Source organism: Alligator mississippiensis, chromosome 1, assembly GCF_030867095.1.
Source record: "Alligator mississippiensis isolate rAllMis1 chromosome 1, rAllMis1, whole genome shotgun sequence".
Lineage (NCBI taxonomy): Eukaryota > Metazoa > Chordata > Crocodylia > Alligatoridae > Alligator > Alligator mississippiensis.
In genome coordinates this window covers 244,977,334-245,001,749 of record NC_081824.1, presented here as the reverse complement: position 1 = coordinate 245,001,749, position 24,416 = coordinate 244,977,334, and the positions used below count along the sequence as shown (strand labels likewise).

At 43.4% G+C, this 24,416-nt stretch overlaps 1 protein-coding gene across 1 annotated transcript in view; it reads right to left on the bottom strand.

The window, feature by feature from the left end:
- CMSS1 (cms1 ribosomal small subunit homolog) overlaps window positions 1-24,416 on the bottom strand; it is a 417,726-nt gene that overhangs the window by 2,053 nt on the left and 391,257 nt on the right. Inside the window, exons 6-11 of the mRNA XM_059720440.1 lie at window positions 21,282-21,411; window positions 12,140-12,199; window positions 10,908-11,010; window positions 9,285-9,345; window positions 4,510-4,597; window positions 2,815-2,903 (exon numbers count right to left, since the gene is read on the bottom strand). Of these exons, the coding sequence (XP_059576423.1) occupies window positions 2,815-2,903; window positions 4,510-4,597; window positions 9,285-9,345; window positions 10,908-11,010; window positions 12,140-12,199; window positions 21,282-21,411 (531 nt within the window). The remainder of the gene's footprint in view (window positions 1-2,814; window positions 2,904-4,509; window positions 4,598-9,284; window positions 9,346-10,907; window positions 11,011-12,139; window positions 12,200-21,281; window positions 21,412-24,416) is intronic.

Below are 24,416 nucleotides of genomic sequence, written 5' to 3'. Positions count from 1 at the left end.
CTCCCTCACCTTTCCTCCCCCCACTTTGTACATGAATCTAAGACAAGGGGCTTTTTCCTCCCTGTTCTGAATTCAAGTAAATACAGTAATTCTCTTAATCTGAAAAAAAAGCATAGTACACATCACTGAATTTGCCATTGGCCATTTTCAGAACTGTTTACAACCCCCCCCCCTCAAAGAATAGGCTTTCAATGTGCTGGGAAAAATAAGTAATGTGGTGCTTGCAACACTAGTAACTTTTGCAGCTTCAGAAGCTATGATACTACCACAGGCTGGAATCAGGGTCTAAGCACAAATGTTTTCAGTGCAGAAATCTTTTTCTACTGACATATTTGAAACATATAAACAGACTGCACTGAAATCCTTATACCTCAGTAGAGTTAACATGTTCCTCCAAAAGGAATCTGGTAAGTTCCTCTTAGCCTGATTATTCTGATTCTTGTGGTTTCCCTCTCCTGTTTGGGGTGTGCACAGGAAAAGACAAGAAATCAAAAGAGCACACAATGGTTTTCATTAATGTGATGTTGAGGTTATGTACTTGGTCACTGAATGTTAACAAAGATGGAAGAATGCCTGACTTGCAAGTGCCCTGTGTCACAAGACCCTAACCATCCAGAAGTAATGGGAAAGATTACCACTGAAGGGGAAGAGGAGAGGCTTGTTTTTAAGTCCATATATTTATCAGAAATCCATGCAACACCACCACACCCAGAAACATAAGACCTCTAGGCTGATATCAGCTCTCCCCTGTACTATACCCCCAAAAGTTATTCTTCTTGTCTGCTCTAACCCCTCCCTCCCTCCCTTCTGGGAATTAGAAAAGTGTGAACATAACAAGCAACAAGCATGGTGGGTGCTTTGCACCTGTTAAAATCAGGACATGAATTTTAACATATGCTGACATAAAAACATACTTGAGTTTACACAGACATGCACACACACATTCATTTCTAGGACTTTATGCTTCCTATGAATGTATTTAAACAGAATGGGAAGACAGAGTAATGGAGGACCACTGAACAGCAATGGACTTACTGGAAAGGCAAGGGGTCATATTGTAAAAAAACCTCCAGTTGTAAGAACACAATTTCACACACAAACACGTAGCACATCAATCTGAGCAGAGTTGCAAATTAAGTTGCTAGCAGTACTGTCTATCATCATTTCACTTCAGGTCTACAATTGTATACAAAAATAGGAAGCCATTTCTGAAAAGCAACCCCCTCTTCCCCACAACTGACTATTTATTGCAGTTTATAATAAAGTTGTCAATGTACACACACCATACAAAAAGGAGAACAAGGCCCTGGTTCAGTCAGAATTTACTCCACATGTAATGCCTTTTTTCTGCTAGGACACTTGATAAATATGTCTATTACTGTGTTATGGCACTTTCTCTCAAGTATGCTATCTACATGCAGTTTATTACATGCTTTCCAAGTAAATGATTATAATAGACACTGGTGCCTGAAGCAGTACAAAGTACTGCAAGATGTGTCACATATATGGCTAACGTTGCTGAGCAACAGAGTCTTACGTAGTGCTGTTGTACAAAAGCATTTTGTGACTGAAGGCTGTTCTGCAATGCCTACATACAGAAAAGGGGTAAAACTCTGGTCAAATATTCCTCCTTAAGTTGAATGACTCCTGAGACTTTAACTCTGTAACTTCAATTTCCTATCTAAATCCAGTCAAATTAACAATTTTGGCCTGATGACAATATCCCTGATACAGGGCTACTCGCTATAGGTAATCAGTTAGTTGGGCATACTACCTGCAAGGCAAGAGTTCAGTGAAACCTGAAGGGTTTTCTTAGAGACCTGAGTGTCAAGTCTTCAGGTTCATATCTCAGCAGTGCAATCCTGAGCTCTTGTAAGCAAATCAGGTGGAATCTGCAGTTTACTGTGGGCGCCTCTACACAAGATGCTTAATGCACAGTAGCCTAATAATACTGCGCAGTAGCGTGCCGGGCAAAAACTGTGCTAATATGCTACCACACAGTAGTATTAGGCTACTGCTCAGTAAGCATCACAAAAAACACCCCCATGCACCTGGCTCTACTGTGCAGTAACTGTAGTTACTACACTGAGTTAGTACTTCATTAAGAAAGTACTAAACAAAATGTGCAGTAACTACTGCACATTAATGAATGTGTAGACATGCTCACTGTGTATGTATTTCAGGTGACTCTCAGAAACCTAAATCCTTTTTCATTCCACAATGAGTGGGACCCTTTGTAATAGTAAGATTTGTGCCAGTCAACTTTGCTATCATTTCTGTGAGCCACTCTAAGTTTGTCATTATTCAAAGAGTTTCACATACCTTGTAAATTTCAGTGCAAGAACTTTCTATCATGTTCACATTCATCACAAGGGGGAGCCTTTCTGCCTCAAAAACTATAGCTGCTCTCTTTGCATCCTCAAAAGCTTGTCTATATTTTTTTTTCTTTTTTTCAGTTTTTGAGGAAACATGCCCGTTGGGCCTGGTTGTTGAGGGAATGTCTCTGTGAGGAAGAACATCTAGCTCACAGATACCTCTGTGGGAAAGACTGATAAGTGTGCTGGTGATAACTGGTATTGATGCAGTTCATAAAATAGGAGGGCATAAACCTCCCCACTTCCAGGTTGGAAAGCTGAGGATGTAGAATTTTAAATAAAATATTAATTTCATTGTTACTGAAATACTAACTACCAAAAGTCAGCTTTTATATAAAAAACCTACTGACTTCCCAGTATCTGTGGGTTAAGCATGTCTGAACTGGAAGGCACATATATTTAAAATATCTTTAAAAAAAGAGAGGTGACCATACTGTACCTCAGGGATATCAATCATTCTCCTTAACTTCTGATCTCTCCAGTTCCAATCCAAAATCAGATATTTCAAAGAGTTCAAGCTAAGGCCATCTGAAAAAGATAGTGCAAATTTGACAATAAAAGTAATGTGACACATGCTTATCAAAATTATTTTTGTCTTTTATATCTTTTGTTGTCTGCTCCCAAGGCAACTCATGGTTGATAATTAAATACTTTGTTTGCCCATTAAAAAATGAATGCAACGATACTGCATTCTTTACTGCATAATTCCAGGCCTTTCTGGAAGCTAAACACAAAAGGAGAGCAACTACTCTTACTAGGCATATCAACAGCTAATAGTCTTCCTGAAAATAATTCCCCAAGCTTCCTTTTCCTAAAACCAAAGAAATTGGATTTCTATGGCTAAGGATGAGCTGGTAAGTTACAAGAACCCAGGCTTGAAAGATCCCATCAGTGAAACCCTACATGCCTACTGGGTAATGCCACCATTTTTATGCCAGTTTTCTGTTATTCTGGGTCCCCTCTACATGTTACATCTATTACACAACTACCTAGTTAACTGGGCAATTAATTTAAACTGGCTACATGTGCAAATTAACTATGGCACTTTAAAAAGGTCCAACCAGCTATTAAATTATTGCTGGAAAACATGTAATAACTTCATAGAGGATTTCTATCCAGCTTTAACTTCCACATGTAACCTGTGTCCCCTGGCTGGGAGACTGCAACTGCTGAGATCTCCTAGCTGCAGGGTGCATGGGCCACCTCCAAGGCTGTGAGATCACAGCAACTGCAGTCTTCCAGTCACAGAGCTTGTGGTGCACCCCATGGCTGGCAGATTGCAACAGCTGCAGTCTCTCAGCCATGGGCTCCATAGGGCAACCCTGCAGCTGGGATCCCCCTCAGCTGAGAGGGCTCCCAGCCATGGGAACTTGCTTCTTGCCAGTGCAGAGGGAGCATCGGCTCCCCCTGCATCAGCAATAAGGCATGATGGGATCTGGTTCACGATCCAACAATCATACTTCCTGTCATGCATGGCAGGTGTGATTGTGCAGATTGTGCATTAGATCCCATAGCATTTTTACCTGCACATGTAGAAGGGGCCTCAGAGATCAGACATTTCAACACCAAACTCAAACAGCTCAAATGTGAGGAAGGTGGCATGGTCAAGCTCTGCCCCTCCTTACCCAATCACATTTCCTTTTGAAGCAGTCATATTGGTAATTTAACAACACCAGCTCTGCACTGTGATGCTGAGTTGTGATATCTGAACTTTGCTGGAAAAGACAGCCCAAATAAACCACCATTCTGTGCTTCCTGGAGGGAGAGATGATAGAGGCTTACACCACAGCCAGCTCCCTCCCTTCAGATGCATCACAGAGCAGGGTATAGCTTTTTTGAACTGCCTGGGAAAAGGATCCATCATGATAAGGTAGGTATTTTCACCACATATTGTTTTTATAAGTACTTACTTAAGAAGCAAATTATATGGCAAAAGGTTCTGGATTTGGGCTCCCCTTAAGACTGCATGCTATGGTGCCTTCTGTCATTAGTTCTTTTTAACTAAATCAGGGCATTTTTAAATCTTAGATTCTTGATCTAATTTTGACCAACACTTGCGACAGCAGAAATAAAAAAAAATGCCACAGGCTGGTCACCAGATTTACAGGCTCAAGTCAGAATAGAAATCTCCCACCTTGCTCTACTAGCGCTTTGATCCTCCCAGGTGTCCCAACACCCAGGTGGGTGACCCCTTTCTCCAGCAGGCTCATCTGGTCTTTTATCTAATTCAAGGACAGAGAGGAGGGAAAAGGTGCATAAGTAAAACCACAAGTGTTTTGTATTCCTTTCACACACCATGCTTTACTCCAAATAGCATAGTACCTCTTCTTACATAACTTAAAAAGACACCAAAAACCTTCACCTCTCAGACTAAAAATGGACTATTCCCCAGAGATTTTCAAAGACACAACAAGCAGATACCATTCCAGCAGCTCCCCTTAAAAGTGGTCAGGCATTTGTGCCTTTGAAAGTCTCCTGTTGAACTGACTCTTCTCAGTGCCAACAGCAATCGCCTGCCTCCTCTCCAAACTAGTCCTCTCAGACTGTATGGAGAGATTTTCACCTCGGGGATCTTAAGGGAAATTGAACTTTGCACTAATCAACCCCAGATGAGATGGTAAGGAAAGGATGAAATAAGCTGTATGGCATTTACCTGTTTGATAATAAGAACATGAAGGGATATATAAACATATGAAGGGACAAATTTTCAGCCACAGCACCTGATACAAGCATCATTTGCACACATAAACAAGCACTTACATTGTGCACAACAAACATAAGTGTAAGTTCAGGTTGTGGATACAAATACAAGCAGGTGCTTCTTTGATTTGGTTTCTAAAACGAGCACAAAATCAGAGGCTGGTTTGAGGCAAGTTGAAAAGTTGGCCCAAAATATCTGACTGGGTCCCGCATACCATATTTACTTAAATCCAAGACAAGGGTTTTTTCCCCCATTCACTCTGGGGAAAAGAAACCTTGTCTAGGATTCAAGTACAGCCAAGGACAGATGGCTGCTGTGGTTCCAGCCCCAGCCCCAGCCCCGACTCAGGGGAGGTTGTGTGATGAGGGTTGGGGAGTGCAGGAGATTGTGTGGTGAGGGAAGTGGGGAAGCATGGCAGAGACTGTATGGTTCATGTGTAGTGGAGCACAGGGAAGATAATGTAGCAGCAAGGAAGCTGGAACGGGGACTAGACCTGCCACCACTGCCGCCACCTGGCCAGAGCCAGAGCCACCACATGCTCCATCATGCCCTGGGTCAGAGCTGGAGCCACCACACAGGGTGAGTAGGGGGAGTGGGGAGGGGAGCAGGGCAGGTAATGGGGGGGGGCGGCACAAGTCCTGTGGGGCAAGGTGTCTACCCTGCACTGCTTTTCCTGCTACAGTGGCAGGAGGATGAATTTAAGACAGCCCCGTGATAATTAGAAAATTGTCCATGTATGGAATCTAGTTACTGGGGAGGTTGTCATATATTTGAAGTAATTTTGGATTCAGGTAAATAACAATATGAATGTTTATGGATGTTCTATCTATGTTCTGTATGGCTCCAGAGTTGGTGTCATCAAGCAGGTTGTGGCTTCTTCAACCATGACTCACATTTTCACAAAAGGAGCACCCTGGGATGGGGTGGTCTTCATCTCTCTTCAAAAGGTAAGAGTCTGTTCTCTTACAGGTTGACTGATCTCCTCTGCAGGGCTTTACACTAGGTTTGTCGGGGGGCAGGGATGCAGACAAGTGACAACCTAGGACCAACAAACCATGAGCCATGCACTGTAACAGCCCACGTAAGTACTAAGGGGCCCAGTGGGCATCAGGATGGGGGGCACCAAGGGCACCCATCGTGTGGCTCAAATGTCTCTATACTAATGATAGGAACATGGGGGACAAGCAGGAGGAACTCACACTCCTGGATGCAAACAAAAACTTTGATCTAGTTGGGCTAACTGAAACTTGGTGGGACCCTACCCATGACTGGGGAGTAAACATTGAGGGCTACAGGCTGTACAGATGAGCTACAGTAGGGAGAAAAAGGGGAGGTGTGGTTCTCTACATGAAGGAGCAATATACATCTTCCATAATCAAGGTGGGATCAGAGGAGGGGCAAAATGAGGTATTGTGGGTCAGAATGAAAGGGGGTTGGGGGGAAAGGGACTTGGTAGTGGGGGTCTACTACAGGCCACCACATCAGGAGGAGGAGTTGGACATGGAATTCTACAGACAGCTCTCAGAGGCCGTACAGTCAAGGGACATGGTTGTCATGGGAGACCTAAACTACCTGGACATCTGCTGGGAGGAACAGTCAGCTAGATCCAACTGTTCACATAGGTTCTTAACCTGCAGACAGGACCTTCACCTAACACAGGAAGTATACAGTCCCACTAGGGAAAACGCCTTGCTGGACTTGGTGCTGGCTACAGGGGATGATTTGTTGGGAGATCTACTGACATGAAGTAACCTAGGGGACAGTGACCATCACTTGACTGAATTCACTATCTGGCACAGTGTGGGAAAGATAACCAATACGGCAGAAGTGCTAGACTTTGGAAAGGCTAACTTCAGTGTGCTCAGGAGATTTGTTAGCGAGGCACTGAAGAACAGGAGAAGTGGTGAGATGGGAGTCCAAGAAGAGTGGTTGTTCCTAAAGGGAGCAGTCCTAAAGGCACAAAAGGAGACAATCCCCTTGCATAGGAAAGGGGGCAAAGGGGCCAAGAAACCCTCTTGGCTGAACAGGGAAATCCAGGAAAGCATTGTGGCAAAAAAGAGGCATATAGGCCGTGAAAGCAGGGGATAGCTACCAAGGCAGAGTATACCTACTTGGCCCGTACTCGCAGGGAGGCAGTCAGAAAGGCCAAAGCAGAAATGGAACTTAGGCTGGCAACAAATATTAAAGACAACAAAAAGTTCTTATTCAGGTATATAGGAAGCCAAAAGAAGGCACAGGGTAGCATAGGCCCCCTACAAGACAAACAAGAGCAATTAGTGACAGAGAGGGGGGACGAAGCTGAGCTCTTCAATGAGTTCTTTGCCTCTGTATTCCTGAACTCAGATCAGGACAAACCTCCCAATTGGATCACAGATAGGCATAAAGAGGGAACCAGCCTACCAACTGTTAGCACAGACTTAGTGAAGAGATACTTGGAGGGGCTAGATGTGTTTAAGTCAGCAGGCCCGGATGATCTTCATCCAAGGGTGCTGAAGGAATTGCTCAGTGTCATAGCAGAGCCATTGACATGGCTGTTCAAGCACTCTTGGTGCTCAGGTCAGGTGCCAGAGGACTGGAAAAGGGCCAATGTGGTCCCTGTTTTCAAGAACGGGAGGAAGGAGGATCCTGGTAACTATAGATCAGTTAGTCTCACCTCTATCCTTGGGGAAACCTTTGAAAAAATTATTAAGGATCACATTTCTGGGAGTCCAGCAGGGAAAGAAATGCTAAAGGGCAACCAGCATGGATTCACAGCAGGTAGATCCTGCCTGACTAACCTTGTTTCTTTTTACGACCAGTTCACAAAATGTTTAGATGCAGGAATTGAGGTGGATGTCATTTACTTGGATTTTAAGGCCTTTGATACAGTATCTTATTATATTCTTATAGACAGACTGAGTGACTGTGACGTAGATGATTACACGGTCAGGTGGGTAGTAAATTGGCTTAGCGGTCGCACCCAGAGAGTGTTAGTGGATGGGTCGGTATTAGCCTGGAAAGATGTGGGCAATGGAGTCCCACACAGCTTAGTATTTGGAACCAGTGTTGTTCAATGACTTCATCAGTGAGTTGGATGAGGGTGTGGAAAGCACTCTATCCAAATTCGCAGATGATACCAAATTATGGGGTAAAGTTAATATACCAGAGGGTAGGGAACGAATCCAGGCGGATCTGGACAGGTTGGAAAAGTGGACGAAACAAAATGGGATGCAGATCAATAAGAACAAGTGCAAGGTGCTGCACCTAGAGAGAAGGAGTCATTAACACACTTATAGGCTGGGGGACAACCTTCTCAGCAGCACAGCAACAGAAAGGGATTTTGGAGCCCCAGTTGACTTCAAGATGAATGTGAGTCGTCAATGTGATGAAGTGATCAGTTAAGCTAACCACACTTTATCATGCATTAGCAAATGCGTGACAAACAGGTCCAAGGAGGTGATACTTCCCCTTTATGAGGCACTGGTCAGGCCGCAGTTGGAGTACTGTGTCCAGTTTTGGGTGCCATATTTCAAGAGGGATGTGGACACCTTGAGAGGGTTCAGAGGAGGGCCACTTGTGTGGTTTAGGGCCTGAAGGCAAAGCCCTTCAAGGAGAGATTGAGGACCCTGGATCAAGAGAAGGCTGAGAGGTGATCTTGTGGCTGCCTACAAATTCATCTGGAGGGGGAAGGGGAAAGGGTGGGGAGGACAGCAAGAAATAGGAGATGCTCTGTTTACCAGGGCACCCCTTGGGGTAACCAGGAACAATGGCCACAAACTGACGGAGAGCAGATTTAGGTTAGACATCAGGAAGAACTTCTTTACAGTAAGGGTTGCCAAAATCTGGAATGGACTTCCAAGGGAGGTAGTGCTCTCCCCTACCTTGGGGGTCTTTAACAAGAGGCTAGACATGCACCTGGCTGGGGTCATCTGACCCCAGCGCTCTTTCCTGCCCAGGGCAGCGGGTTGGGCTCGATGATCTGCTGAGGTCCCTTTTGACCCAAACAAACAAACATCTATAAACAACGTATGCAAGGACTTGAACAGCACATAAAGCCACAAAGTACAAGAGAAAATGGGGAGGGCCTGGAGGCACTGCTTGTAATCACATAAGAGGCTACAAAGAGGAAACCTTATGTAGTGATGTAATTGAAACACATTATTACTGCCAAAGGCAGTGACATGTGACTGGTTAGCCACATTATCAAAGTAATCTTAAAAACTGCTCACCTTTATGTGTTTTGCAAACAATTTCAGAACTTTGCAGTCTCCTTTGAATGCTGTCATTGACCTAGCATTGGATAAATTAAAAATATAACTAAGATATCAGTCCTGCAATGAAGAGTGCACAAGGGGAAAAGCAAAAGGACTTTCTAGTACAATTATGAGAGATTGGATTTTTCAGTAAGTTAGTAAACAATTCCAACTGAATGACTTGTACTTTCAAAATCTCCCTTCAAATAATGATGTATATGTACGATAATCTCCACAATCATGATAATAAGAGATGATAATCTCTTATAAGTAGTTCCAAGGGTACATAAACAATGAGGGTGTGATTTAGGAGCAATTAACACAAGCTATTTAGATGTGCATTTAGATAATATTTAAAGGACAGGTAGGGCTGTGCTTTCAAAATTAATTTATTCTAAAATCACTGACTGAGCAATTGCCAAATTTAAAAACAAAAATGTTTCCACCATGGAACACAAGACCTGCAGTGAACCATTCCCTACTGGCAAAGCTAAGATTTATAGTCTCCTTATGTAATGCCATACTTAGGACTACCATCCCTCCTGGCCTCCCATAACCTTCACTGCAAGAGGAGCTTCAATTATCTTCACTCCAGTTACTCAGAAGTCTTGTTTATCCAAAGGTGAGAACAGTTCCCTGAGTCTCCACTTTGACACAAAATTCTCTGTGAAGAAACCACTCTATACTACATAAATATAAACTATGCAGGACAAAATAAATGTAAAATTCATCCAGCCTGGCTCTTCTCCACTTGATTATTGGACCACAGGATACCCTCAAGAATTGGGATGAAGGCTAAAAAGTCAATTGCAGGAGTCGTCATTGACTGTAATAAAATTATCACTACACATGCATCCGGCTGTGCAGGTCTTACTGCGGAGTCCTTTAGTATTTGCTTTAGCCTGTGCCATTAGCACCGTTACTGCGTAGTCCCGGTGGCACACAGGTCATTTCTGACTCTACTGTGCAGTAGCTGGTGCCACAGTTCATGCCCACCGATGCTATGTTGCTGTAGCAACAAGCTACGTTGTCGTAGCTTGTCATTACAGAAACATAGCATCTTGTGTAGACACGCCCACTGATAAATTGTTTACTGCTACTTCTGCAAGGGGACAGCATGAAGACTACAGGCCTCAAATAGTCTTTGGCCAATGTGAGAACCAAGAAGCTTTAACATAGACAATGGGAAACAAAGACCAGACACGCAGACCTCTGCTAAGGTCCTGAACACTCTTTCTGTTGTGCTCTGTGTTATAAATGTCATGACATGGCATTCAAAAACATTAGTTTTCACTTGTGATCCTTTAGGAGTTCTTTCTGTTTCTAACTATAATAAGCTTTTATATCTTCCTAGAAGCAATGCACTTTTTTTTTTAACAAGTATAGTAGCTCTCTGCCACTGAGTTATTAAATGATACTTTAATCTAAACCAAATGCAACAGCACCACTGTTTAAAGTAGCTAGGGAGACTGCATTAGTTGAGTGAGTAACTTTGTTAGCTAGCAGAGGCAGCGCCCTGGTTTTGCCTTTATATCTGTGGTTCTAGGCAAAACCCCTGAATGGGTGTTAATCTCAATGTTACATTTGCTATCAACATACTTAATAAGCTCCAGGGAACGGAGAGCAGAGCTGCAAAGAATCAGCATCAACACCGACTTCTTCTCCTTGTGAGTTTTACGAAGCTTTACCCATTTGGGACAGACTGTAAATGAGAAGCACAACTTACAGAGAGAAAGCTACTATTGAAATACAAACCACAACTGCAAATGACACGTGCGCATGAAAACCAGAGCACACTTCCTGTACATTGACCACTACAAGATCTAGGTTTGCAGCAAAACTTGTAGTTTAAGGCATATCTGAGAAATTAATAAAACAAAATCTCTAATGTATCCTCCAAGAAAATATAATTCCCAAGTATATTATACAACCACATAGGTTAAATCAGTGGTTCTCAACTTTATTAGATTCAAGGCACCCCTTGTTAGACTCAAAGCACCCCCCAGAAAATGCCAGCTCTTTCTTAGTTTTCACTTATTTTTGACTACAGAAAAATAATAGGGCAATTCTGTTGCAAAGAACTCAGACCACAACAGGGTCTGAATGTTTTGAACACTGTGAATTTCTATTTGAAATCTCTAGATTTATCTTCTGAATCTTGTTTGCATGCCAACAGTTCTAACATTGTGTGGCACCCCGTGACTCCCTTGAAAGGATCTCAAGGCACCCAGGGTGCCGGAGCACCTTGTTTCAGAATCACTGGGTTAAATAAAGATGACATTTCCACTTTTGTGCATGCATATGTAAATTAATCAACTTCATTTTCTCATTCACTTGCTATGCAACTTGATTTATATCAGTGCTTTAATCCAGGGAGAAATTGTAAAAGACAGACAGTTCTTGTGCCACAAAACTTAAAAGAAGATCTCTTTATCAGGATGTAAGATGATAGAAATTCCCGTTGTTAATTCTGCTAGACAGGGACAGTGATAAATGTTACAATTATGGAAATTATGAAAACACACTTACTTGTTTAACAAAGCCTGGTCACCTATGAGAAATATTTCCCAACCATTTCTTTAAAAGCAAAATTTAAAAACTCCAATGCAGAATGATACATTTTCAGTATAAAATAATGAAGAAACAAATCTTTTAATGCAAAATCACAGATGATGCATGACTGTTCTACAGACTGATAATTTCAAGTGTACAGACATAGATTCTTTAATGTTATCTTTCCTAAATTATAAGGTTTCTATCTTGTCTCAAATACTGAATTTAAATAGTTTCAAGGACAACTCTGTGCTTCTCCTAACCAAGTTCTTACTCACTTTCTTTCAAGTATGAAGAAAAACTGTGGGTGAGGTCATTGGCTGGCAGGAAACAGGAATCTGAAATCATACAAGACAAGATGTCTCTGTTGACAGATTTGCAGCAACATAATAGAGTGGATTTACATGTTTTTGGTGTATCAGTAGGTATGCCTGTTAAATTACACTTGAATTAAATCCACTGGAAATGCTTATTCTTTGAAAACCACGTAGACTGCTTTTTGGGAAATAGAATATAATGATCACCATGAGGCCACAAATGCAAGATTTTAGTCTGGTTAACCAAATCATGGTAACACCTTTCAATACAACTTTCATTCCTTCTTCAATTATCTGAACTGTTCCCTGATCAGACCTCCTTTATGTACAGAACTGCACAACTGACTACATCCATAGTAGTGGGCTTGCACACAGCTTTGTAATAGCAATCAGAGGCCACAGCAAGAAACTTTACAATGAACTTGCTGGACCACTGAGTCACTGCTAGTGTGGCAGATATATATTCATATGTTACCAAAATAATTGTACTGTGTAGAACAAAAGAACCCACTGATGCATTACACATGGGTCACCAGGTCACTTTTTAATCAGTGAGTTTGTCACAACTGAAACCCACAGAGAAATGCAGTCTGTAAATTACACACACAGAGTCATATAACTATTTGCATTGCACTTTAATCATAGAATCATAGAAAAGTTGGGCTGGAAGGGACCTTTAGAGGTCATCTCATCCAAGATCCTGCCTGAGGCAGAACCATTCCTATCTAAACCATCCCATACAAATCTCTGTCTAACCTATTACTAAAACTACACAGTCTACCCTGCCACACAACCACAAAGCATAGCACCATAACCTTCCACAAGTAAAACAGTCGCACAACAGTAGTCAGCATCCTGCTGCTGCAAGGACTTTTGAAATATACTCAAGACATCCAAGGAAGAAGCTCTCCACTATGAGACCTTTTCTAGGATATAAAGATGCCATATTTTATCCATCCAATAGGCCAAGAGCTGCCATGGGCCAGCAGCCCCTCACTTCATTCACACACAGTTTTAACATTTCCCTCCATTGACATCCTACAGCATGTTATGATGCTATTGGAAGCATGGAACCTCAGGCAGCATTAACTTTTGCATAGGGTATTGCTTGGTGAGACGTGGAAGCATATAGGCTAAATGTTTTCTGTTTTGACAATGGTAAACCAGTTTAGTTAAAAAAAAGTATACATCCATGGTAATATGTAAAATATTTTATAATTGGCGAATTGGAGGCAATTTCATGTCAATCTGAAAACCTGAATATGAGAGGACACAAAAAGGCCAGATTTGTGCCAAATAATAAGAATGGGCAATTCCCAAGGCTCTAACTGTTGTGTCCTTCCAGAAAGCCACAAAGGCTGCTGACAGATGTGAAAAAAACCTAAAAAGCAGCACTTTACCAGAACAGAAAGCATGTTAGTTTGACCTTGCTCCTCAGTGTCTGTATACATCAGGCGCTTTAGTGGGGCTTTTTGAAGCTTTTATCTAAGAGCTGATTCAATCAGCTCTTAGACAAAAGTGCCAAAAAGCCCTGCTGAAGTGTGCAATCTATACAGATGTTGAACAAACAGGGTTAAACGAATGTGATGCCTCTTCTGGGCTTGTGCTGCACTCAGTACAGGGGCAAACTGAGCTGAAAGTAAAGCGCTGGGAGGGGGTTTTGTTTTTTTTCATGTCTGTAAGCAGCCAAGAGTCTAGCTTTGTGTTTTTCAAAGGGACTAGTACTGAAAATACACCTTGTGCTGAATCACAAACTAGTGGTCAGGTAGTACAGTTTTTTTTCTGTTTTGGCCTTGCACTGCTTTAAATAATTAGCATTAGGCAGTAATGGAGAAGAGTTTTAGTTGTGGACGCTTCTGTCAGTGTGCTCCTTGGGCAAGCAGGGAAGAGGACATTTCAATACCCTTCCCTACCCTCTAGAGTGCTCCGAGACAAGATTTATCCCAACATTTCATTCCTTGTACACTAAACCCACAGCATTCTCATTTTCAAACAGAGGACAGGAGATATTACTGCTGAGTGTCTCATTCCCTCGATTTCTCAACAGGAGACAGATTTACTTTATACATGGAGCCTGGAAAAAGCCTTGCTAGTGAAGTTTGCTGAGAGAAATTGTTTGTCGTCATTGCACCCTCCAGTTGATGAACTTCCTGTTGCTCAGGACCTAGGTTTATGATGGTTGAAATCTGAATCTAACCTCTTGTATTAAGATCACTGTCTCATGTTTTTAAGGCTGGGAAGGGAGGGATCTCAGAGGAGGTAAGGGCGCTCAGTAGAGCTGTGCAAAACACCATCATTTCATTTCAATGTCCATTTTGCCATTTTGAAGGGACAGTGTTTCATTTCATTTTGAAACACTGTACTGTTTCGTTTCCTCAAATCTGTTTTGCTGTTCCTGGTTGCCAGGGCCAGGGGCGAGGGAAGTCATAGCTGAGGCCCACAGATGGGACAGGAGCAGAGCTGCCACATGCTGCCTGTGTTCGTACCGCACTGTTCATCTGTGCACTGCAATTGGCTACCCAGAAAACACAGGGTGGGCAGAGGGGGGGGAGGGGGAGGATGTTTTAAAGATATCTGCCAAGTGCTGGCAGCTGTGGCTGGAAGCTGAAGTCCCCCCCTCACCCCCGCAGTGGCCACAGGGGCACATGGCATGGCTGGAGGGACCTGGCACTAAATGTAGTGCCAGATCCGTGAACGTTTAGACACCTGCTAAAAATCATTTACTGTACATTTGCTTAATGTGCAATAATTCTAGTCGCAACTAACTGAATACACAGATGCACCCACCATCCTCCTGAATAATCATGTCATCTCCCTTTGTTGCTATGTATGCTAACAAGGACCCAAGAAGGCCAAACGTGATACCTCAAACTCATAAGAACATAAGAAATGTCATAGTGGGTCAGACCAGTGCTCCATCTATCTCAGTATCCTGTCTTTGACAGTGGCAGGAGGGGAATGCTTTAGAAGGAGAACACTGAACCAGGTATATCTAGCGTGATCTATTCCCTGTTCATTACCTTCTGTGGCATCCATTGTTGTTGGTATAAATTAGAGACAGAATCACAGAATCATAGAAAATTAGGGTTGGAAGGGACCTCAGGAGGTCATCTAGTCCAACCCCCTGTTCAAACAGGACAATCCCCAACTAGATCATCACAGGCAAAGCTTTGTCTAGCCAGGTCTTAAGTCTCTAGGAATGGAGAGTCCACGACCTCTCTGGATAAGCTGTTCCACTGTTTTACTACCCTTCTAGTGAGAGAGTTTTTTCCAATATCCAGACTAAACTTCCCTGGCTGCAACTTGAGATCACTGCTTCTTGTTCTGTCATCTGCCACCACTGAGAACAGTCTACCTTCATCCTCTTTGGAATCACTCCTCAAGTAGTTGAAGGCTGTTAAATCCCCTCTCAGTCTTCTCTCTCCTTGGAAGCCATGTGCCCCACCCCCCTCACCATTTTCATTGCCCTCCTCTGTTCAGCACTGGTGAAGCTGCATCTGGAGTACTGTGTTCAGTTTGGCCCCCCACTACAGAAAGGATGTGGACAAATTGGAGAGAGTCCAACGTAGATGACAAAGGATATATATCAGTCAGCAACACAGAAGCCCTTGACTTCAGGAAAGCCAACTTTGACAAGCTCAGAAGGCTCGTCAGTGAGGCCCTAAGGGACCATGACCCCAGGGAGAGGGGAGTTCAAGAAGAGTGGTTGCTCCTCAAGGGAGCGATCCTCAATGCACAAACTAAGTCTATTCCATCTCGGAGGAAAGGCAGCAAGAGGGCACAGCAGCCCCCCTGGCTCTCCAGGGACCTAGCAGACCTCCTGAGGCTAAAAAGAAAGGCCTACAAAGGATGGAGGATGGGAGTCACCTCCAAGGAGGATTATTCTGCACTGGTCCGGTCCTGCAGGGAGCCTACCAGGAAAGCCAAGGCTGCAACTGAACTCCAACTAGCTTCGAGCAACAAAGACAATAAAAAGTCCTTTTTTCAGATATGCGGGGAGCCAGAGGAAAAGCAGGGGCAACATTGGACTCCTGCTGAATCAGATGGGGCAACTGACAACTGATGCCCAGGAAAAAGCCAACCTATTAAATGGGTACTTTGCATCGGTCTCTCATCAGTCCCATGCCCGCTACGGGACAGGGAAGTCCGGGTGAGGGTGATCCCCGGCCCTCCATTAATGCTGACCTCACGAAGGAACATCTTGAGAAGCTGGATACCTTCAAGTCAGCCGGCCCTGACAATCTACACCCCAGAGTACTCAAGGAGCTGGCAAGCATCATAGCCCAGCCTCTAGTGCGGATCTTTGAAAACTCTTGGCGCTCTGGTGTAGTGCCCGAAGACTGGAAGAAGGCCAATGTGGTGCCTATCTTCTACACCTACAGCCTAGGGAATGACCTGCTGGGTGGCACAGAGGTGGAAAGGGATCTCGGAGTCCTAGTGGACTCCAAGATGAACATGAGCCGGCAGTGTGACGAAGCCATCAGAAAAGCCAATGGCACTTTATCGTGCATCAGCAGATGAATGACGAATAGGTCCAGGGAGGTGATACTTCCCCTCTATAGGGCACTGGTCAGACCGCAGTTGGAGTACTGCGTGCAATTCTGGGCGCCGCACTTCAAGAAGGATGCGGATAACCTGGAGAGGGTCCAGAGAAGGGCCACTCGTATGGTTAAGGGCCTGCAGACCAAGCCCTACGAGGAGAGACTAGAGAAACTGGACCTTTTCAGCCTCTGCAAGAGAAGGTTGAGAGGCGACCTTGTGGCTGCGTATAAGTTCATCACGGGGGCACAGAAGGGAATTGGTGAGGATTTATTCACCAAGGCGCCCCCGGGGGTTACAAGAAACAATGGCCACAAGCTAGCAGAGAGCAGATTTAGATTGGATATTAGGAAGAACTTCTTCACAGTTCGAGTGGCCAAGGTCTGGAACGGGCTCCCAAGGGAGGTGGTGCTCTCCCCTACCCTGGGGGTCTTCAAGAGGAGGTTAGATGAGCATCTAGCTGGGGTCATCTAGACCCAGCACTCTTTCCTGCTTATGCAGGGGGTCGGACTCGATGATCTACTGAGGTCCCTTCCAACCCTAACATCTATGAATCTATGAAAGGGAGGAAAGTGGATCCAGCTAACTATAGGCCCATCAGCCTGACTTCTATCCCGGGGAAGATCTTAGAAAAGTTTATTAAAGAGGCCATCCTTAATGGACTGGCCGACGCCAACATCTTAAGTGATAGCCAGCACGGGTTTGTCGCGGGTAGGTCTTACTTGACCAATCTCATTTCCTTCTACGACCAGGTGACCTATCACCTGGACAAGGGAGAAGAGATTGATGTCATATATCTTGACTTCAAAAAAAGCCTTCGATATGGTATCCCATGATCACCTCTTGGTGAACCTGGCCAATTGCCGCCTTGGGTCCACCACGATCCACTGGCTGGAAAATTGGCTCCGTGGTCGGACCCAGGGGGTAGTAATTGATGGAAGTCACTCATCATGGTGTCCTGTGACCAGTGGGGTCCCCCAAAGCTCTGTCCTTGGACCCATATTGTTCAACATCTTCATTAATGATGTGGACACTGGAGTCAGAAGCGGACTGGCCAAGTTCGCTGACGACACCAAACTTTGGGGCAAATCACCCACACCAGAAGACAGGCGTTTGATCCAGGCTGACCTGGACAGGCTCAGCAAGTGGGCAGACAAGAATCTGATGGTGTTCAATGCCGATAAATGCAAGGTTCTCCACCTTGGGAAGAAAAACCCGCAGCATCCTTATAGGCTCAGCAGTGGTACGCTGGCTAGCACTATGGAAGAAAGAGACTTGGGGGTCATCATTGACCACAAGATGAACATGAGCTTGCAGTGCGATGCTGCGGCTAGTAAAGCGACCAAAATGCTGGCTTGCATCCATAGATGCTTCTCAAGCAAATCCCAGGATGTCATTCTCCCCCTGTACTCGGCCTTAGTGAGGCCGCAGCTGGAGTACTGCGTCCAGTTTTGGGCTCCACAATTCAAAAAGGATGTGGAGAAGCTTGAGAGAGTTCAGAGAAGAGCCACGCGCATGATCAGAGGTCAGGGAAGCAGACCCTACGATGACAGGCTGAGAGCCCTGGGGCTCTTTAGCCTGGAAAAGTGCAGGCTCAGGGGTGATCTGATGGCCACCTATAAGTTTATCAGGAGTGACCACCAGTATGTGGGGGAACGTTTGTTCACCAGAGCGCCCCAAGGGATGACGACTAGGTCAAACGGTCATAAACTACTACAAGACCATTTCAGGCTGGACATAAGGAAGAATTTCTTTACTGTCTGAGCACCCAAGGTCTGGAACAGCCTGCCACCGGAGTTGGTTCAAGCACCTACACTGAACACCTTCAAGAGCAAACTGGATGCTTATGTTGCTGGGATCCTATGACCCCAGCTGACTTCCTGTCCTATGGGCAGGGGGCTGGACTCGATGATCTTCCGAGGTCCCTTCCTTCTATGAAATCTATGAAATATATCTTTGACTGTTCTGCTTAATAGCTAGCAACACTGTTAATAACCAAACAACACTGAATAGTTAAAAAGAAGATTGACAAAGACATGGTTCTTCTCTACCTTCCAACTGGAAGACTAAATAAAATCACTAATCTTCAGTATCACCAATGTTAGTGACACCTTAGACAGGCCCAGAAAGGAGAAAACTGCAGACCCAGAGCCTGCAGCAGACAAAAGCCACACTGGCTCAGAGCAAAGCGTCTACATTCACTGTATTTTTCTGACATGAACAAACAACTCAAAGTAGTTGCTCTCTGTTCTGCCCAGTGATCTGATATGAATGACTTGACAGCTGTATAAGTCACTAACCTCCTTGGCTTTGTAAGCTTCCTACTCCTGGCCAAAAGAAAAAAAAAACAGACAGAAAAAAACAACAACCCCAAACTCAATCCATATGTAAATGAATTGCTTCTCTGGCCTAAAGGCCTTTCTGATTGGGAAAGAGATCACAGAGATGTATTATTTGCACAGTACCCTATAGATCCTAGAAATACAAAATTTAAGCGGCTCAGAGCAGTACAAAAGGAACTTCTCTGGTTTCAGGCTATAATGTGGGAGAAGAGCAGATCTCTTGATTCATGAAGAAAGCTAAGTTGACCCCAAAGGCAGAAATTAGGTTCAAACTAGGATCATGTGTGTCCAAACAAAGCTGTCAAGATAGAGCAGCTATCTAGAAAGACAAGCTTTAAGCACTACAAAAGAGAGAGCACAGCTGGACTGAAATGTTCCACAAGGGGCACAGGGCAGAAAGAGTTCAGGGAGTAGCAATAAACTAACATATAAGTTAATTAACTTGTAAGTAGGGTCTTGTTGGCTCCAAGTACACAATATCTAAAAACAGGTGCTCACGTTTGTCACAACCCAAAGTTGTGAGTTTTTGTTTGTGTGTGCTTTGGCATCGCTAAATTATGTTCCCGCTAAATTGCAGCTTCCTTGCACGGTGGAGTTCTCTGCTGCAGAAGAGAACTCCGGTGCAACGGGGAATTTCCTGCCAATTTGTAGCTTCCTTTGCATGGTGCATTTCTTTTGCATCTCAGAAATGCACGGTGCAAAGGAGTTCCCACCATTTGTATGAAGATTCGTGCCACATTATTGGCCGATTCTAATATATGCGCACGTAATGGCTAGCGATTGGCTTGCTAGCTGTATAAAGAGCTTGAGTGGTTTTCGCCCAAGTTGGAGGACTCCACAAACACCAGGAGAGAAATCACTTAGAGAGCGTGAAGATCTCTAAGCGCTGCGGATCCTCACGGACCCAACACATTTCTTACGCAGGCAACAGAGGTCTAAACAGCCTCTGGCCTCTCCCCGTCGCCGAGCGCAATCCTAGATGTATCCCTTTCCTATATATTCAATTTTCGAACCCACGGAGATTTAACAACTCCGGGGCCTGAGAACCGAAATTGTCATAATCCTCCAACAAGGATTTAAGCGGAGCTGCACCTGGAAACTGTCCAGCCTACACCACGACCATCTTGGGTGTAAGTAAATAATCTTTCAATCAACCATTACGCCTCTGTAACTAATTCTAGCCCGTGAGTGCCTTGACCCCGCACGGTCTCCTCCGACCCCACGTGCCCGGGCTGCTGGCCACAGCCCGCGTGTGCAAAGACAGGCCCGGCTCACCCCCGGCCCGCACAATATTAACTTCATATAACTTCAATTACCAGGATTAATGCTACCCCCCAGGCTCAGAATGAAAAACCTTTAAAGTTTTAAGCTAAATCTATCAGGAGCTAAGGTAAGCTACAACAGAAAAAACCCTCTCACTTTCCAAACCTTAAGAAAATTATACTTTGACTTTTAAACTGAAACAAAATAACTTTATGAATTTGAAGCTTTTGAAAGATGCTGCATTGACAGTTCTGAAAAATGAATTTTCCCCTTATCCACAAAACAAAAGGCCAAGCAGAACACTTTCAACTACACCTCTAGCAAGCCTTAAAATTTCAAAGGAATGACATAAGACTTTTGTCTCTATGCCATACTCTTTTAATGGTTGATCTGTAAGGGAAGCGATTCCAGAAGACTGTCAACAAAAGAGCTAGGTGTGGTTGAAATCCATCCACTACACACTGGACTATAATCACCAGCTCATTTCATGTAGTTCCTTGAAAAGTCAACAGGTACAAAGAACCTGAACCAATTAGAATGACAACTGTTTATTTTTCATTTAAAATATGCTTTAGTTCAGGTGAGCGATCTGTTAAGTATCTGGGTGCAATTCAACTAACACCAGGAGTCTTTTTAGCCATTATCATCATTCAGAAATCCCATCACTTCTTATAAAAAAGAAAAGTTCCTGAAATAACATTTTACAGAGAGTGGGTCTATTTAAAAATGCTTCCCTTCCATTCCCATAACCACGAAAATGAGAAAGCAGAGCCACTACTTACTCCAAAAGAAATAATCAGTTGAAACAACATTGCAATATAACTTTGAAATTATTTTTATAAAATAGACCCACCGGACTTAGATATGTCCTAAAACATCCTCTGTTTCCTAGAAGAAAATAATTCTTCTCCTGCGCAAGAAACAGTAAAAACATCTCTCTTTGTTACAGCATTTTTTACCTGGCAGTTTTAATTCTTCTAGTTCAATTACTGAACGTTTAGTACCAAAATGCCGATTAAGTAGATTTTGCAGGTCCTCAGGGACTCCTGGTTTAAGAGATGATTTTGCAAGAACATCAGAAATTTTCTTCTACAAAAAAGAACAAAACAGACATGTTGAGTAGAATATGTGCATATTATTCAATTATCCACAATGCTACATAAGACTATGTTTCTTTATTCTTTTATGCATGTGCAGCTCACATACAGTTCTAGTAATCAGGTAAAAGTTCCACTGTAGTCACTAGGAGCGAGGTTTTCAGAACTGGGTCAAGGGTCTTTAAGAAGATACACTGTGAAGCAAAATCCCCAGGCACATTGCATATTTTCCTGCAGTATTGGCATATTAAAACTGACCTGAAAAGGTATGTCTATGCATAAGCTTTGTTTTGATTATTACTTTAGCATTTTAGCAACTCTCAAATCACAAATCTCCCAATGTCTGGTGTTTTTCTTTAAGCTCCAGCTTCAGAGCTCAAGTGATTGCATACAAATCCTAGCTTCCGTTAAATTAATAAAGATAGCTTTCAGCCCTCTTGGCTTTAGGGAACAACCTGGAAAACATGACTGAAGTGCACCATCACAGGTCAAAAACCAGAAAGCAAAGAAAAAGAACCGAATACTGATTTATTTTATTTACTTCAAATACCATGAGTAACATATGTTTGGGGGAGTTGGTATGTGATTCCTGAATGATGGGGTGTGACAATACTACTTTGGAAATATCGAGAATACCAGATGATTTGTTTGTTAGGGGATTTGGTCAAGATCTTTGTAGAACCTAGACGTTCTAGGGAGGCAGGCACCTGAATGGAGGTTTTCAGTGGGCACTTTTACACGAGATGCTTAATGAGCAGCAGACTAATTCTACTTCACATAAGCATATCACAACAAAAACAAGGCTAATACACAGTAGAATTACTCTACTACACATTAAGCATCATTAAAAAAAAGTTTGCTACTGAATATTAGCACAGGCTAATGTGCTTTCATGTAGTACCTTATATGAGAGGTGCCAAACTTAATGCATAGTAGCAGAGTTGCATTAATGAACATGTAGATGCACCCAGTGTCTAGTGGGGCTGGCAGGAGAGGGAGATCAGAGAAAGAAAGTCCATGTGTGTATAGGAGTGTCTGCAAGATGCTGCATTCTACATGGCTATATGTGGGAAAGACTGAAATTTCAAAAGCAAACCTACGTTTTAAAAAACAGAACTTTTTTGAAGATTATTTTGCAACATAAAGAAGAGCAACAAGCTTTTCTGTAAATTATCCAGAAGCCCATCTGGAACAAGTAGTCAGGAAAGTAACTTTTTAGAGGGGAAGCCCATATGTTAGTGCTCAGTCCTCACCCCACTGAAAACGGTGGGACATTTTGCTGTGATCTGAAGTCACGATTTGACTTTCTAAATCAGGGCTGTCCAACTGGCGGCCCATGAGGGGTCAGCCTATGGCCCACAAGAACTTAACGTGCAGCCCATGGACCCCTCTCCCACTGCCACATGAGTGGGGAGGGACATGCACTGCCAGTGCAAGCCAGCTGCACCAAAGCCAGAAGCTCTGTTCTAAATTACTGAATGAATAAAATAAATAAAAAAGCCTGGATCTCTCTTTATTTAAGTAGATATCACCATTTCTACAAATAAAAGACTTTTAAGCAGAGAGCAGCATGGAGCAAAACTGGCATGACTGTGAACCCTTCCCCCTGACGCTAAGAAGCTCTCATTTGAGCAGTCCCAGCTAACTCCTCCATCCATTGTAGGCTGCAATCCTATTTACACAACAGACCTCAACATCATGGATGTCAGTGTTTTTGCCTGGTCCACATACATGCAAGGCCTGATCCAAAGCCCTTGGAAGTCACTGAGAGACTTTCCATTAGCTTTCAGCAGTCTTTGGACTTGGCCCTGGCAGTATCCAAGCCTGTGATTTCAAACCCACTCCATCAAAAGCAGTAATTAAAGTGATATCCTCTGTGGATAAAATGTTTCTGCTGTGTGGCGCACTCTCTAGTTACGTTTTACATACTGCTTCACAGATAATAACCCAAAATCAACCAGACTCATTTACTCAGGGCCTCAAGATAATTTGCCATTTCATAGGATCATTACATCATTTACTGAGTCACTCAAATCCTTTAGGAAAAATATATTTCTCTTGAGGGGAATGCTGATATTAACAAGAAATTCCATAACAGCACAAGCAAGGACACCTGAACATGCTCTATTCCTTCAAAGCAAGATGTGGGGAAATGTTCTTCACATAAGAAATTTTATTATTTTTCTTCCAATTCTTTCCAGATGGTTGAAAAGCAAAGGATTTATTTTTTTTAAAGAGTGAACAGCTTGTTTGAGACCTATAGATTAGGCTGACAAGTATTGCACAACGATTTCCTGACAGGTTATGCATCAGGTTGTGTGTCAGTGACATGTTCCCATTGAATCAAAAGCTTTAAATAAGCCCCAACTATTTGCATACAAACTGAAGACTCATTTTAAGGCCTCACCCACTCATTTCCATCATGGGATGCTTTTGCTCTGGCTGTGGTAAAAGGCACAAAACACATGATTTTTTTCTGCCAACACTGCGTTTAAAGCTAAACCCTGAAATTCCCCAGAGGATGGATGAGTTTTGACATTAAATGAAACGCCTACCAACCTGCAGGGTGAAGGTGATGCCCATGGGTGCAAGAAAGGGCCATAGCTAGGGATCTCCTTAATTTGTGGTTTCATGGAAACTACAAAATCTAGGATTGTCCATGAAATAAACAATAACAACAAAACTTAATAATTTAATACAAATAAAATGTTGACTCCCTAGTATATGTTCTCACTGTTGGGAGGGGAAGGTGCCAGCTGGAGGGACAAGAGCACAAAGAGCAACAGACAAAATAGAGGCCACCCTCTCATCTCTCCTCCTTCTGCTGGGGCCTTTCTTCCAGTGAGGGCAGAGGAGCAGGGCCACGTGAAGAGTAACCAGCAATCAAGATGGTAGCCACCATTCCTCCCCACCCCCAGCCTCTCCACCAATCAATGCCAATGGATAGGGATGTACGAAGGGCAGGCAGCAATCAAGATGGCAGCTGCCCACTTGTCC